The sequence below is a fragment of the Triticum urartu genome, chromosome 4A (assembly GCF_056163025.1).
Source record: "Triticum urartu cultivar PI428250 chromosome 4A, HENAU_Tu73, whole genome shotgun sequence".
Taxonomy (NCBI): domain Eukaryota; kingdom Viridiplantae; phylum Streptophyta; class Magnoliopsida; order Poales; family Poaceae; genus Triticum; species Triticum urartu.
The window spans coordinates 580482435-580498811 of record NC_141876.1 but is presented as its reverse complement, the minus strand read 5'-3'; the positions used below and the strand labels follow the sequence as shown (position 1 = coordinate 580498811).

Below are 16377 nucleotides of genomic sequence, written 5' to 3'. Positions count from 1 at the left end.
TAATTTGTTTTGATGACAAATATTTTCGGACGGAGAGAGTACGGCTTACGAGCGAGAGCCGAGAGGGAGCGGCCGGGATACCGAGCAGCACGTGTGGACGTGACATGCATGCATGCATGCAGGGCCGGGCTCATAGTGGTGCCAAATGTGCGGCCCGCACAGGGCCCATAATTTTAAGGGGCCTCAATTTTTTTATATAGGCCTAGTGTTTCTGGAAAAAAAAATAGTAGCAGCTGCAGCACTAGGCTGCTAGGCGCTGGAGCTGGGCCTGAGTCGAGGCCATCGAGCGTTGGAGCTCATCGGCTCGTCGATCGATCTTTTCCAAAGAAAAAAAGAAAACTGCTCTCTAGCGATGGAAACGGAATCATGGGTCAAAAAAGGGATCACTATACCAGTCAATCGGGATCGCCTCGATCTGGAAACTAACAGGCCTCGATCTGGAAACTAACAGGCCAACGACAGTCCCGTCGGTGCCGCTACAGGAGTCAGTAGATGAAAAAAAGAAATGAGATCGTCTCGTCGGTCGTCGTCTTTGCTTCATCAAAGCGATTGGATTCAGGCCGCTGTCGTTGGCTTCATGGCTTCCTCTCCTAATTTTCAGACTCGTCGTCTCATCGGATCAATTCGTGACCGACTGACCGACTCTAGCCTTCAGGTGCTTAGCGAATTCTCCATTTCCTACTCCTAAATTCTAATTCTTAATTTAACTTTTGGCGAGGATCATTACTGCGGTAGAGATTGGTTCTTACCTCCTCAATTAAAGATCACAGTGTAGCGGTTCAACCGGACAGAACCCAAAACTAGGTGAGTTAGACGATTCATCTAATTGCAAAACATTGACATTATATTATTTACATTATAAAAAATTTCTGTGAGATATATATACTTTTTATTATAATCGCTCGTTAATTTTCCTCACAAATTTTTTTACTTGTTAATTCATTTTTTAGTGGGATAGGGCCCAATTTTTTGTTTCGGCCCTGGATTTTGCCCGCCCGTCCCTGCATGCATGCATGCCACGGATAAGGTCGGTCGGCCGGCTCGGCGCTCCTCCGCTCATGTGTCTGTCTGTCGACTGTCGTCCATCGCCGCCGTGCCGCGTGTGTGGTGGAACGTTCCCAACGTACTCCTAGCCTAGGTAGACCCACCCCACCGGGCCTGATCCAGAACAAAAGTATAGAGTTCGTTCGTTGTTGTGGTGGAACGGACAAACACACCGGCTTGTTTGTCTTCATGCCAATGGCGTTTTCCCTCCTTCTAACCAACATCAACTACTCTCCATGTATGCAGTGGTACGGATGCATATGGAAGACCAAGCAACGATCTAGCGTTCATATTTCCATTTGAGCAGACGCTAATTACATGCTTTCGGCATGCAGGACGTTAGTCAAAGCTGCCACTCCCTGGTTACATGACCAACGGGAGCCTTTAAGAAATGGAAACAAAACCAGGCGAGAACTAACGGAAATCTCTACGAGTGACAAAGGTAACGGTAACACGACTAGATTCTGGAAGGATGTATAGTTAAGGAGATGTCTCTAGTCTTACAATATCCTACGTTATATAATATTATACAAACGCAATTAACATCCAAACCTAATCCGTGAGCAGACATGGCTCTCGCGAGCCCGCCTGCGCCGGCGGCGCCGCCGCCCTGATCTCCCTTCTCCGGCCGCCCCTGCAAGTGCCCGATCCAGATCCGGCATCCTCTCGACGCCCTCTTGCAGCCTACGTGCTTCTCCCCGCGGGGTGACGTCATGGGTGCTCATCCACGACCTCGACCCGCGCCTGCGTCGGCCGCGGCGGCCACTCCGGCCGTGCCAAGCGCCGGCTCCTCGCCGCCAGCTGCTCCAGTTCCCGCGACCGCCCTCGCCTCTCGCCGCCCCGACCCACGACCTCGGCCCGCATCCGCGTCGGTCGCGATGGCGGCGGCCACTCCTGTCGTGCTGAGCGTCGACTGTCCGCCGCCTCCCGCTTCAGCTCCCGCGTCAACTCTTGCCGCAGCCGCCCTCGCCTCCCGCCGCGCCGAACCAGCCGTCCAAGGGCGAAGGGTGGCCCGTACGCTCCTCGGGGAGGAGGCGACGACATCTTCGGCTTCGACAGAGCCCTCCGCTCCCGCTACAGCCGGTGCGGCCTCCGTCCTGCCACTGTCGTCTCCAGCAGCGCTCATCATCGACTCGTCCCCGACAGCACCCGTCGACGCGTCCCCGGCTGACTTAGACATGGGGTGGCATGTGTCCTGGGCTTCCCTTGGTGACGAGGATGTTGACGATGTGGAAGAGGAGGAGTTGGCCCCATTGACGCCACCGGCTGCCAAAAGCTCTGTCCCGGCAGCTCAGCGTACTGATCGGTGTGTGATGCACGAGAGAGAGGCGAGTGGAGGATGGCAAGATGTGTTGCCTCGGCGTGGTCGGCGCTGTCTGGAGTCGCCAGCTCCGGCATTGCCCCCTCATCCTATTCCGGCTTGGCTCTTTGGTAGGTGTTGCAGATGTCTTGCTCCTGGTCATCGAGCGGCTGATTGCAGAGATCCCTTGAGGTGCTCCCGCTGCTTGGAGAACGGCCACTGGGCGCGTGGGTGTCGCAATGCTTGGCGTCCATTCAGCACACTTGCATGCCTTGCCATGCCGCCACGGTCTCGCCTCGACACCGAGCATTACCGAGCTCCAACTCCTTGTGATGGTCCGATGGTATCCCAGCTCCCCTCCAAGGTGCTTCACCGAAGGTCCTGGGCATCGGTCGTTTCTTCTCACGCTGAGTCGGCAACCCAATCTGAAGTACTGCTCCAGTCCACTCTAGCAGCCCAGGCTAAGCTCCTGGTGCGCGTTAGGAGCTTTCTGGAGCGACCGGAGGCTGCTCTGGGAAAGCTCTCTCTTGTGCCGGTTGTGTTGCAATCCGCTCCTACGTCACATCCTTCTAGTGAGGTTGATGTTGGTGGCTCAGTGGAGAACAGGATTGAGGAGCTCTATGGTTGTTTCTCCCCTAGAGCTATGGACAACTCATCATCGCCGTCTGCCTTGCCCACTGTGATGCCTTGCCTCCGGTGTTGCAGGTGATGCCCGAGCTTCAAGTGTTATGTGCGAGCTCTGATTCGCCTCTATCAATGGAGCATATGATGGTGGACACGCAGACAACCACGTGTGAGGGACATGATTCAACCTTGACATGTGAGTCGAGTGAGGTGAACTCGCCTGCGCGCTCACATGTGGCTTCTGCACCCATTCCACCCTCGCCGACGGATAATTCCAATGCTCTCTTTGTAAAAGAGCTTTGTGACTTGCTCGCTAGCGTGGAGGCTATTAGCCCTGAAACTGGAAGGGCGATTGCTTGCCTCCTGACGGGAACGACATTCAAGGGCAAATACAAGGTGAGTGATTGCCCTCGGACTGGTATAATGAAGGAGAAGTCACTAAGGTGCAAAGGCAAAAAGAGTGGCGCCATAGGTAAGACGCCCGCAGCTGCTTAATGGATGATTCCCGGTCCCTCGGCTCATCCTCACGGTTCGGGTTGTCATTGTGGTTTCGACGTGGTTCACTATCTTTTGTTGGGATGTTCTTGTCGGGTTCAAAATTGTGGTGTACAGGCATGAGGAGTTATTGTGTGTTAGGAGGGTTTGGCGGGTTGCACGTGTGCTCGTGGGGTCATGATTGGTGAGTAACCCAATTATGGTCTGATTGTATCGGTTTTAGCCCGGTTTCCCGTACATTAACCGGACAATTCTCTTCTTCTTAATTAATCGATGAGGCAATTCTTTTGCCTCCATTTCGAAAAAAATATATTATACAACGTAAGGAAGACTGTTGCCACAGTATTACAACTGTTTCTCTTAATATTGAATTCAGGAGGTCTCTTGTGGGGTTACGTTGGAACTCAATGCTACACTTGGTCCGCAGGTTGATGGAGGTTCAACTCGCTGACCAGTCAGACACCATTCATTGAAAATTATCTACGAATGATAGCTTCTCAGTGAAATCCATGTATTTGGATCTAATTGACCCTGGGCCAATTCCGAGATCCCTTCATATCTGTAAGATTAAAGTTCCGGTAAGAATTAAAATCTTTATGCGGTTTGCCCATAAGGGAGTGATCTTGATGAAAGATAATTTGGTAAAGCGAATGTAGAAGTGCATGCTCTAGCCAATGCAACCAAAAAACCGATGTGATGGAAGAGAGTAGGCAGCGCATTATACGCCAACACTCACCGACGTGGGCAGCGAAAGCGGGGGTAGGCCGCAATTATTTATTGTGTTTACTAGGTTTTGAACCCTGGACCTCTTGGTTGTAAGTTTATGCACCTAACCAGTTCACCCATCAGTCCAAACTGATGGAGGAAGACGGGCAATATATTTCAACACTCCCCCTCACGTCTAGGCTATTTTAGTCCTTGGACATGGGATTGATGTAGGCCGCAGAATCGTTTTATTTAATACTGTGTTGGCAGGGTCTTGAACTCAAGACCTCTTGGCTCTGATACCATATTGAATTCATGCACCGACCAACTCATCCAAAATTCCGAACCACGGGAGAGGGCCGGACATTATACTCCAACAGCGAAGGTGTGGGTAGGTGGTTTTGGGTGTTGTTTTTGTGATCAGGATAAAACTATACAACACCTCTTTCTTCAATTGCCTGTTGGCAAAACTATTATGACGCATGATACATATAGCCTTCAACGTTAATCCTCCAACTTGCATTAACACGTTATTTGGGACGTGACTAAATGGAGTGAAACCAAATATACCAAGACATATTCGGATAGGGATATGTGCACTACTTTAGGCTATATGAAACAACAGAAACGACATACTCTTTAAGCGGAAAAACTTTATTAACTTTTTGCAGGTTAACTACAGAGCCACCACTTGGATCCGTAGGTTGTTACTCACTCATGCGGACTTCAGGGAACTTTTGGCTACTGGATGCAACCGTTGAAAGGTGACAGCACGGATTATCTTCAACTGATTTGAATGACGAGCTAATAATAGGCTAGTGTATAGATATCGTAGCCTGTTACTATTTTTGCCGGCTGTGACACCTTTTATTTTCCTTTTTGTTAAGCTCCGTGTGTGAGCTAGATTTGGACCTCAGTCTACGTTGTGCATTTTTATTAAATACAATATGGTTGCATGCATCACTCTAATGCATCGAGGGTCATCCTCCTTTAGAAAGAAAAAACGAGTGACAAGGTCAAACGTCAACGGGCACCGCTCGTCCGTCCACTGGCCTGTACCGGCTAGACAGAAGGACTACCATTGACCATCGCCGTACAGCTTTAGTTTTTCTGAATCTGAGGAGCAGGCCGGCGCTTGTCTTGACGTCAATGGCGCTTCCTCTGTTCGTTCTACCACTATTCAAAACTAAATCTCTGCTCCATGTTCGGACTATTTCAGCACGCACGCATTACACATTTCAGACTCGCATTCGCGCGCTACTTTCAGGCCTTAAACATGCACAGGGGCAAACAGAAAAGTCAAATCATGCCTGCCTGCTGAGCAAACGGTTACAACTTACAAGCTGAGTAGTTAATTAATGCCAAAGTGGAAGTGTCGATCCCTCCTCAAATGTTTTTCTGCTTAATTAGAACCTGATTTTGTTCCAGACCAACTCATTGGTGAAAATGATCGAGTTTATGCAGAGTCATCTGACTATCTAATTTCTTGAACATGTATGCAGTGACTTCCTTGTATGAAGAAGTTTTCTTACCGGTGGAGCATTCACCGTTAAACGTTGCTTTGAGATTGATCTGGCTGGAGACCCCATCATGCTTTATTTTTGTCTTTTATAGAAATACAAAATCTTATACAAACAGATATACTTTCACTGGACGGGGGCCACAGCAGCACATTTTGTCAAATGTCAGGGTGAGAGCAAACAGGTGCACCAAGGCTGCATGCAGACACTAAATGCATGCACTTTATTTTCCATGTGACATTTTAAAATGTTGATAACTTTTAAACTAAATATCCAATATTGAAACTTTTTATATTTTTGAATTCAGGGCGACAAGATCTTCAAAACAAGATCAATCTTGGATACACTTTGGCTAGTTTGAATTTAATCGTTTCACTCGTTTCAGAAAATGCATTTCAGTCTGTTTCACATTTTACTAGTTTCAAAAAACCTTTCAGTCAGTTTCACATTTAACTAGATTCGAAAAACACATTACACCCATTTACAAAAGATAGATTTCACTCATTTTAGAAATCACATTTCACTATATTTAACATATTTCACACCAAAATATGTGTCATGTGTATGGAAAACAAATTTCACTCATCTAAAGAAAATAATTTCACACGGCTGAGAAAACATACTTCACTTAGTTGAGAAAACACATTTCAAAATTGATTTCACTCAATGAAAAAAAAACTAATGTCAACTATTTCAAAAAACCTATTTTATTAGTTTTAGAAAACCTTTCAGTCAGTTTCACATTTCACTAGATTCGGAAAACACGTTACACCCGTTTACAAAAGTTAGATTTCACTCATTTTAGAAATCACATTTCACTATATTTAACGTATTTATACACCGAAACATGTGTCATGTATATGGAAAACAAATTTCACTCATCTAAAGAAAACAATTTCACACGGTTGAGAAAACATACTTCACTCTGTTGAGAAAACATATTTCAAAATTGATTTCACTCAATGAAAAAAAACTAATTTCAATTATTTCAAAAAACATATTTCGCTTTGTTCCAGAAACCTGATTTCAGTCATTTGAAATGTTGAAATTAAAACATGTTTGAAATGCATCCAAAATTGGTCTTATTCTAAAGCTCTTGGCTTCAGGAATTCAAATATATAAAATATTTCAAAAACAACAGTATGGTTTAAAAGATAGAAATGATTGAAAATACTAAAGAGAAAATAAAAGGAAAGGATTTGTACCCCGGCACCGCATGAAACTCCAGGATAGTCTTTCTCTCTCACCTGACATGGGTCCCATCTGTCTGACATTGATTTGACATAAAACAAAAATGCAAGAAATACTCTGATATACACATGCATATGGTCCTGCACCTTTACATACGGCAGGAAGGCATTGGTGAGAGAATCACCTGTAGCTAAAACACCTTGCGCTCCTTGTACTACACACCACACGCGCAGATGTGATAGTTCTGATCGTGCGCGAGAGACAAATATTGATACTACAGCCGTGTGGTGGAGACTAGACGGAAGCTACAAATGGCAGTGTCATTTTCCAATCAAGCACAAAGTGTCTGATTATATCCATGCATTGTAAAGTGGAGTTAAATTAGGCCGCCAAATGCAAGCAAAACGTCGGGTCAGCATAAATCCAACCATCTTCCCTGTCATCTCCCTTCCCTTCCCTTGCCCCCGAAGCTGCCTGCAGCCAGCGCCGCCAACCCCTCCTCCTTGCTCCAGCCGCCGCCGCTCCTCCCCTATAAACTCTCCGCTTCGCCGCATCCCTCCTCAGATCACAATCCGCTGCCGCCACTACTCATCCTCCTCACGCACGCGCTTAATCTTTCTTGCTTCCATCAAGAGACCCACAGCACAGAGAGCGGAGCAGAGTTAGCCAGCCGGCCAGCCAAGAACCCGCCTGTCAGCGCCCATGTCCTCACAGGTAGCGGCGCTGGGGACGACGGGGGGAAATACGATGACGACGACGGCGTGGTCGTACGTGGAGTACATGGCGCGGTGGGAGCGCCAGGTGGAGCGGCGGCAGCTGTTCCTCCGGAGCTACCACTTCTCCCGCGACGCCGAGGTCACGCCGCGCGGGCGCGCGCGCCGCGTCGTCTGGGCCGGGGCGCGACGCCTGCGCCGGGCCGCCGCCAAGGGGCTCCGACGCCTCCGGGCGCGCATCCGCCTCTGCTTCGGCTGGGCCGCGCCTGCGCTCCGCCGGCGCTCCTCCCCACGCCGGGCCGGCCACGGGTTCCGCTACGGCCGCATCCCCCGGGCCACGAAGGCCCCCAACGCGGCGTCCGTCTGCTTTTGGTAGCCAGGTCGCGTGGAGCTAGAATAGGGGGAAAAAATTCCAACGCGCACATGTTGTCTTCTACTACTAGTATGTCCGACATTGGGACGTTGTAAAAATCACCGATGATAGGAATGAGATTATCACTTGCTCCGGCACCCAAGCATCTATATTTTTTTTTACTTGAACGATAACGTTGGTCATCCTTCAGATTATCACTTACTACTGAATGCATGATCATCAGCATTTGTTTTACTGCGGTCGACGTCTGGCGTAGACGTGGGCGGGGTTACGTTACTGCTGCACGTACTGATCTGTCCTGATGAAATCAGGAGCGCGATGCTGTCCATGCAATGCATCAAGCGTGACGTGCCTAGGCGAGTGGAAATAAACTACGGATCCAGACACCTCAGCGTTGCTTGACAGTGACAATAAAAATACCCATACTGTTTCAGCCGTATTAACTGCAATTGACGTCGACACGAAATATTCCAGCCGTCGACGTGGACACGTGTGTGGTACGTGTTACATCGGTGGAGACTAAGCAGAGAGAGTGCGAAGAAAGCTAACTGGTAATGGTAGTTGTGCACGGTCACACGCCAAATTCCAGAACGAAAGTACTATGCAGACGATACTTAACTGGCCGATCGATGGACGATGCTTCATTCAGCGGTTCTACTTCATTTTGTCCCATGAATGCATGATTAGATTAGTAGGATCATGCCAGAATCGGCTGAGCACCGTCGTGTGTTTAGCAGCGCTCATTCCAGAAGGAAAGAGATTTGTTAATTCTAGAGGGGTTGACTTTGCTTGCAAGACACGTGGAATCAAATTTTTTGGGAAGTCCTACTGCAACTTAGAGAATCTTCAGCCGTGTCTCCAACAGACCTTTCTCAGAGGTTTTTGCCGCGCCAGCGCCAAAAAAACGGCCCGGTCGCGCCCCTAGAATTCCTTTTTTGCCGGCTCGGGTCAAAATTGGTGCCGGCAGACTCAGGCCGAATCCGGTGCCCTGGGGGGCGCTTGGAGAGCCGGCACAAGCAAAAAAGGTGCGTGGGTCCGCCTGGCGCTGACCCGAGGGCCTTTTCCCGTCGTTTCTTGACGCTTTTCCCTCGCATCCCTCCCGCTCGCTCGCCTTCCTCCTGCCATTCCCTCCCTTTCTCCCGCCAAACCCTCTCCCGCTCGCCTTCCAGTCGCCGCCATGCCGCCGAAGAAGTACGCCATGCCGCGCGCGGCGGCAACCACGACTGGCACCGTGGCCCAGCCGAAGCAGAGGAAGCCGAGGGCGTCGCCATTGAAGCCACCGGGCATGTCGAACGCCGAGTGGAGGGTGGAAGTTCAGCGACGCGACGCAGTCACCGCCGACCGGCGGAACAGGGCCATCGCCAAGAAGGCCCGCGACAACGCGGCGCGCGCGGCGGCGTCCTCCTCACCGGTCGACCATGCGGGGATGATGAATCCACCCGTCGTCAGCCACGCCCAGTACGCGCCCTGGGGACAGCAAGGCGTCGGATCTCCATGGGGATCGTCGTCACCCGGCTACGCCGACGGCGACGCGCACGGTGGGTTCAACCCAAACGTGACCTTCCCCCATGGCCACCCCGCGACGCGCACACCCTCGCCCGCCTTCGTCGGCGTGCAGTACCCTCCATACAACTACTCGCCGCCCGCCTACGCGTCCACACCGACGCCCCATCTCCGCCGTGGACCGCTGCCCTTCTCGCACCTCGGCGACACCGACGACACAGGAGCCGACATGGACAACATCATCGCGACAGGATCGACCGCGGCCGCCGCGTCTCCCGGGTTCGCCACCCAGGACGAGGTAGTGGATCTCAGCGGCGACATGGAGGCCGAGCTCGGTTACGTCTAGGGCGAGGACGCGCACGAAGCGCAGGAACCCGAGGAGGAGGAGGAGGAAGAGGAGGAGGAGGAGGACGAGGAGGAGCCGACTCCTGATCCGACGAAGGGACGCCAGAAGAAGAAGCGGGCGGCTAGGCCAGGCGAACCGCGCATCAAGTGGACGTCCAAGGAGGAGGAATGTCTCACCGAAGTATGGAAAGTCGTCTGCCTCGACCCGACCAGCGGCACGAACCAAAGCTTCGAGACGTACTGGGACCGCATCAAGGCCGAGTTCGGCGAGCGGAAGCTCGTCGACCCCTATTTTAAAGACGTCTACATGCAGCGCGGCTCCAAGGCGATGGCGAACCATTGGGGGCGTATCCAGGGGGCGTGCAACAAATGGCATGGAATCGTCGAGGAGGTCGCGGCTCGCCCGGAGAGCGGCGCCAGCGTTGAGGATCAGGTACGCACGCCGTTCGCCCGCATCTCTTCATCGTCTACGCCCGCCGCCCGCCAACTGTTTGTTCCTCCGCGCAGTTGTTGCGCATGTTCACCATGTATCGGCGCGACAACCTCGACGCCGACTTCAAGTTCCTCCACGTCTACAAGCGCATTGACAAGTGCGAGAAGTGGGCGGAAGTCCGACGTACCCTCGACAAGGCCAAGGAGACATACAAGCCGGACGCGACGACTCCGGGCGCGTCAGAGGGGCGGCCGGACGGCCACAAATTGACAAAGAAGGGGAAAAACGCCGACGCGGCAACTGCGCGAGTGCAGGAGTCCATCGAGCATTGCCTCGCTGACGCCCAGGCCCGGGCCGTCCTACGTGAAGAGAAGACCGAGGCGCGGTGGTCGTCGCTGATGACGAACAGCGCCATCAAGCTCGACCTGCTCCGGACCAACGTCGACCTGCTCCGGACGAACGTCGCCGCGAAGAAGAGGAACGCCGACATGGCTTTTCTGATGGGCGGGGCGGACATGCTCCAGAGCAACGATGAGCAGATCAGGGCGTGGTACATGGCAGAGCGCGGCCTCATCCTGAACCAGATGCAGACGGCAACGCCGACGACGCCAGCTCCCGCGCCCACGGCCACACGGACACCAAGCCCGAACGACGCCTCTACATCGCCGCCCAGCAGTACCGAAGCCGCGCCGACACAGCCCAGCACCGAAGCAGCTCCGACACCACTGAGCCCGCGCACGCCGACTCCGCCAACGCCTGAAGCCGACCCCGCCGAGTGATTCGTTGCGAACGCGAACTTACAACGTGTGGCGCTCTGTTTTTTGTAACGCCAGACTACGTCCGATCGCCGGATTTGTGGCGTCTTTTGTGAGCGGGAGCGACCTAGTTCAAATTTTCCGCATCCTGGGGCCGGCGCTTGGGGGCGTGACTGGGAGCTAGGTCGCCCCCAGGGGCCGAACTAGCGCCGGCACACCCCCAGGCTGCTCTATTTAAGCGCCCTGGGGGGCCGAACGGCTGAAGATGCCCTTACACACATGCGTCTTATGCTCCTGGGTGCTAGTTGCAAGCGTTCGAAAAGAACCAAGGGCATGCAAGTAAGACTCTAGGGGCATATCCCTAGAAAAAGGACTCTAGGTTCATATCTGTGAGAAGAAAAAAAAAGTTGCGTGCGAAATCTTAAAAAAAATTGAACCATTTCTCGATTTGTGCGTGTCATCCTTGCGCAGGGGCCATGCTAATCTTCTCTGTATCGTTTCAATTTTATCGGATGTCCCCAAAGGGACAAGGATGCTGCGGCGAGTGGGTTTATAAGCTGGTTGAAACTTCCCTCGTTAGCCGAAGTGGTACTCCCTCCGTCTCAAAATTCTTGTCTAAGATTTGTCTAAATACGGATATATCAAGTCACATTTTAATATTAGATACATTCGTATTTAGACAAATTTAAAACAAGAATTTTAAGACAGAGAAAGTACTAAACATCAGTCACCGGATCGGTTGCTCCCAACGCGATGTCCTGTTATCAGCCTAGCGGGGGCTGCATCTCCTTACGCGACCCAATTTGGTAGACAGCCTAGCTAGTTTCTTCCTATCCTCAAAAGAAAAAAAGCTATGTGATTTCTTCCTTTCCCATTGACCCGCGCCATCGTCATCATTGGCTAATCATCATTCTTCATTCCTGGATATGCACGCATGCACACTCAATCTATAGAGACGTATATCGTTTGACTCCCAGTCTAAATTAAGCAAGCAATTGACGCTGAGTGGTGGCGGTGCCGATGGAGGCGATAATACGCCATGCGACGCCGTACGCTCAACAGTACTATACGAACACATGAGCTTAACCGTCTTGACGCCAATGGTGTTTACCTCCCTTCTAACCAAGATCTACTACGCACCATACAGAAGCGTGTATGACATGATGATGAGGCTCGCGTTTAATTTGATACAGTAATTCTAACACGCGCCAGTTAACTTCAGGCTTTCGGCACGAAGGACGTCGGTGAAAGCTGCCACCTAGGCCGTGGTTACAAAGCAACCCGGAACCTTCAAATCGAATCCAAAACTCAGCCCGGAAGCACTGACGAACCGCTCTAGGATTGACAAGGTCAGCGTCAGCCAGCTGCCGGCCAGTCCTCGTCCACTCGGCCTGTACCCACCGTGACATAATGACCCTGTTGACCATCGTCGTTAGTAGTAGTTAATTAACAGCACAACGGGACGCAGCCACGTACGAACCTAGGGTTAAGTTTTTTTCTTTAAACAAGAGAACGTGGTACGAACCCAGAGCTTGGCTTGCCTTCACACCAGCGGCGTTTCCTCTGATCGTTCTAGCACTAAAATGTAAATCTGCGTTCCGCGTTCGGATTGGCACGCGTGGACAATTTTGGCAATGCTTTCACGCGCAGGTTTCAGGTTTTAAGCATGCACGGGCGCGAAACAGTAATGAATACGAAAAGGTCAAAACCTGCCTCTTCCTGCCGATCCAACGGTTGCAAGAGGAGGATTGGGCACACCAACGCGGGTGGGCCCGCAATCCCAGTAGTAGTGTCAAAGAGGAAGTGTCGCTCCATCCTCAAATGTTTTGTCGTAAGTTGGAACTTGATTTTGTTGTTCAGACAAATTCCTTTGTGAAAATGATCCACTTTAGGCAGAGTCACCACACGGACTAGAAGGCAAATGCCAGTGTCATTTTCCAATCAAGCAGAAAGTGTATTATTATATCTGCGTATGTACACCTTCGTAAAGAAATATAAAAGCGTTTAGATCATTAAAGACACTTTTATAAGTATTTCTTAATAGAGAGAGTACTATGTAAAGTAAAAATAATTAGCCCGCCAAACGCAATCAAAACGTCCAAAGGTTAGCATAATCAGCCCACCGTCTCGCTCCCACTCCAACCATCTCCTCTGCCATCTCCCTTCCCTTCCCCCGAAGCTGCCAGCAGCCAGCGCCGCCAACCCATCCTACTCCCGCTGCCGTGGCTCGCCAGCCGCCTCTCCCCCCCTACAAATCCTCCTCAGATCACAAACCGCTGCCCACCACTACTCATCCTCCTCACGCACGCGCTTACTCTTTCTTGCTTCCATCAAGAGACCCACAGAGAGCCGAGCATAGTTAGGCAGCCGGCCAGCCAAGAACCTGCCAGCGCCCATGTCCGTGCAGGTAGCGGCGCCGGCGACGACGGCGTGGTCGTACGTGGAATACATGGCGCGGTGGGAGCGGCAGGTGGAGCGGCGGCAGCTGTTCCTCCGGAGCTACCACTTCTCCCGCGACGCCGACGTCTCGCCGCGCGTGCGCACGCGCCGCGTCGTCTGGGCAGGGGTGCGACGCCTGCGTCGGGCCGCCGCCAAAGGGCTCCGACGCCTCCGGGCGCGCATCCGCCTCTGCTTCGGCTGGGCCGCGCCCGCGCTCCGCCGCCGCTCCTGGCCCCGCCGGGCCGGCTACGGGTTCCGCTACGGCCGCATCCCCCGCGCCACGAAGGCCGCAAACGCCGCGTCCGTTTGCTTCTGGTAGGCAGGTCGTGAGCGCAAAACGTGGGAGCGCACTTGTTGGCTTCTATGTTGAACTTGGGACGCCGTAAAAAATAGTACTGAGAATAGGAACAAGAATGAGCATCACAAATTCAGTGCGAGTACTCAGCTAGTTTAGCTAATGTGCCGAGCACAAGTGGGATTCAGTGGTATTTTAACTGCGTTTGGAGAAGCTGGGCGCCACTAACACGCAAAGATTTTTATCTGGTTGGCTCTTTTGTACAGAAAATTTGGACATATGTTCCCTTGTTGCCCTGCTATCTCTGTCTGTCTACAGGAGGAAGAGATAACGGACCATTTTTTAAAACTCGTGAAAATTCTGATTACATATTTTCGGCCTCTCATTATGGCGGTCATAGTCGTCTGGTGTAGTGGCTAGAGAAATCAGGTCAACCCTGCCAGCTCTCAAGGTCGACTCCACGGCATGTTTTTTCTTTTTGAAATTATTACATCGCGCGTTAAGAAAAAGAAAGAAAGAATTTTTACATCGTGTGTTAAGAAAAAAAAAGCTCGCTTCATGTTTGGTGGGTCAGCCTAGTCGATTCGTAGCCAACAACCCGAAACATTTTTTTAAAGTATTATTTACGAAACAATTTATCTTTACCTACTAATAAACCGTCTATTGCTTCTGGTCATATGTCATAAAAATTGCCCTTAAATTTGACAAAATTTACCCATCAATGCCACCCGTAATTGGCAAAAACGAATCGTTTTTCTTAGAGTCTCCAGCGTCGCGCATGATTCATATAAAAATCCCTCCACAAGTAACTCTTGCACAAGCAGCATACTGGCTAGAGTCGTACTCTTCCACTCGGAGACCTGGGTTCGATCATGATTTCTTCCATTTTCTGCCTTTTCTCCTTTTATTAATTTCGTTCGTCATCCCCTCGCTTCGCTCTTCGCACCTATTTTTTTCTTCTGCGCGGCCAACATCAGGTTTTCCCGTCCCGATCTGCTCGTGCTGGTCTTCTCTCTCTCTCTCTCTCTCTCTCTCTCTCTCTCTATATATATATATATATATATATATATATATATATATATATATATATATATATCGAGCAACCTAGGGTTCCTACCTGGCGCAACACAGATTCTTTCTCTCGGCTGCCGCTGCGGCGCTCCCCCTTCAATATGGTCGGATCGACGCCAATGATCCCATCTAACCACATCAAGTAGCAGTCATGCGCCCCCAGGCGGCCCCTTCACCGGAAGCACCCCCAGCCCCCCCCCCCCCCTCCAACTCCGTCCTCTTGCTGGCGCCCAAGTACCGCCCGAAATTGCTCCGCCCAAAGCCCGTGACGCACGCCGAAATTTGCGGCCGTCTGCCTGTGCTATGATTTCTGGATATGATGCATTAATGCTAGATGGTGCCATAGTTTGTTTTCTTTACTCTTCATTGTTTTTGGATCATGGTGTGCTCATGTTGATTTGCAGCCCAGTTGATAGTCCGTACGACGGAGGTTAGTTGGTCTAACTATATTTACTAGCTATTTTAATTAATAACGTTATAGAATCTTTGCTGAACTCCCTTTGTGTTGGTTCTTCTTGAAGTGAAGAATTGACGTCTAGACTTGGCATAATTCAGTTCCTGGATGAAAAACTTTACATGTCCTTTTAGTCTGAAAATCATAGTGGGCCTTGGAGCATGATGCAGAAATTTGTAGGTATGCCCTGCACTTCTCATACATGAAGGCAAATGATTTCTTTTTGGATGCCACTATCGTCCGGCACATGGTGTTTATCAGTGAGTAAATGGTACAAAGTTCAAATTATTAGTTTACGTTCGTCCTGATGGATCGATAGCTTCGTCGCGGTCATCAGGAGAAATATCACCAATCTAGCGGACGGCCAAACCGAGCGGTCGATACAGGAAGCCAGCCCCTGCCATTCCCCATCTCTGTATTTGTGTTAGGCCCAGCTCAATGTAGAGGAAGAGGAGGAGGACAGAAAGAATGAAGCTACAAGGCAGAAGGCTTTTAATCTGAAGGCATGGTTCAGTAAGTTGGACGAGCTGCTGACAAACTATTCTGAATTTCCACTTGAAAAGATGCATCAGATCGTAGAGTATGTTGGCTATGTCTCTCGGTGTGTACTGAACAACTTTTTTCTTATTACATCTTGGTTGTTGGCATTGGTGGTGTTCTCTTCTGGTTCAGCAGAAAGTTGTTGAAGAGAAAGATGAAGAGGAACCTGTGGAAGAGCTAAAGACAGGATCGGACGTGGTAGAAAGAAGAAAGCAAAGCCTAAATGGTATAATGATGTGAATTCAGATTTCATATGTTATCTTCCCCGCTTCATGAATATGATAGCATGGTTGTCATCCAGATAATGCACGCGCCTTTATTTGTCATATACTACCAATGCACTGTAGTTTGATGTGTAATTTGTATTAACTGCTCAATGGGCATTCCTTGAATAATTAGAGGGAGACTGCTTGATATCTTATTGTTTCAAACAATTCTGATGAAGCGCTCAACCCGCGACTGAGTACTGCCACGCTCAGCCACGCGTCCAAGATGCGGAAGTTGTGACGCTTGCTGGAAAGCTGGTCAAGTAGGCCCCGACTGTGAGTGTTAGCTGATTGATACTGCACATCACACT

The 16377-nt window shown here is 50.6% G+C and overlaps 2 protein-coding genes and 1 non-coding gene across 3 annotated transcripts; 2 read left to right on the top strand and 1 right to left on the bottom strand.

The window, feature by feature from the left end:
• The first annotated feature begins 6935 nt into the window (after nt 1-6935).
• Nucleotides 6936-8107, top strand: LOC125552950 (uncharacterized). The gene has a single exon (XM_048716673.2). It carries the CDS (start codon nt 7582-7584, stop codon nt 7966-7968), a length of 387 nt encoding a protein of 128 aa, XP_048572630.1. The 5' UTR covers nt 6936-7581; the 3' UTR covers nt 7969-8107.
• Nucleotides 8108-11426: 3319 nt separating this feature from the next.
• Nucleotides 11427-11529, bottom strand: LOC125555223 (U6 spliceosomal RNA). Its single transcript, XR_007304659.2, has one exon. It is a non-coding gene; the product is annotated as a U6 spliceosomal RNA (small nuclear RNA).
• Nucleotides 11530-12992: 1463 nt separating this feature from the next.
• Nucleotides 12993-14036, top strand: LOC125552951 (uncharacterized). The gene has a single exon (XM_048716674.2). The coding sequence runs from the start codon at nt 13397-13399 to the stop codon at nt 13757-13759; it is 363 nt and encodes a 120-aa protein (XP_048572631.1). The 5' UTR covers nt 12993-13396; the 3' UTR covers nt 13760-14036.
• Nucleotides 14037-16377: the final 2341 nt, after the last annotated feature.

Excerpts from the sequence above, each read along its gene's own strand:
- LOC125552950 (XM_048716673.2), top strand. The coding sequence starts at position 7,582 with ATGTCCTCACAGGTAGCGGCGCTGGGGACGACGGGGGGAAATACGATG.
- LOC125552951 (XM_048716674.2), top strand. The coding sequence starts at position 13,397 with ATGTCCGTGCAGGTAGCGGCGCCGGCGACGACGGCGTGGTCGTACGTG.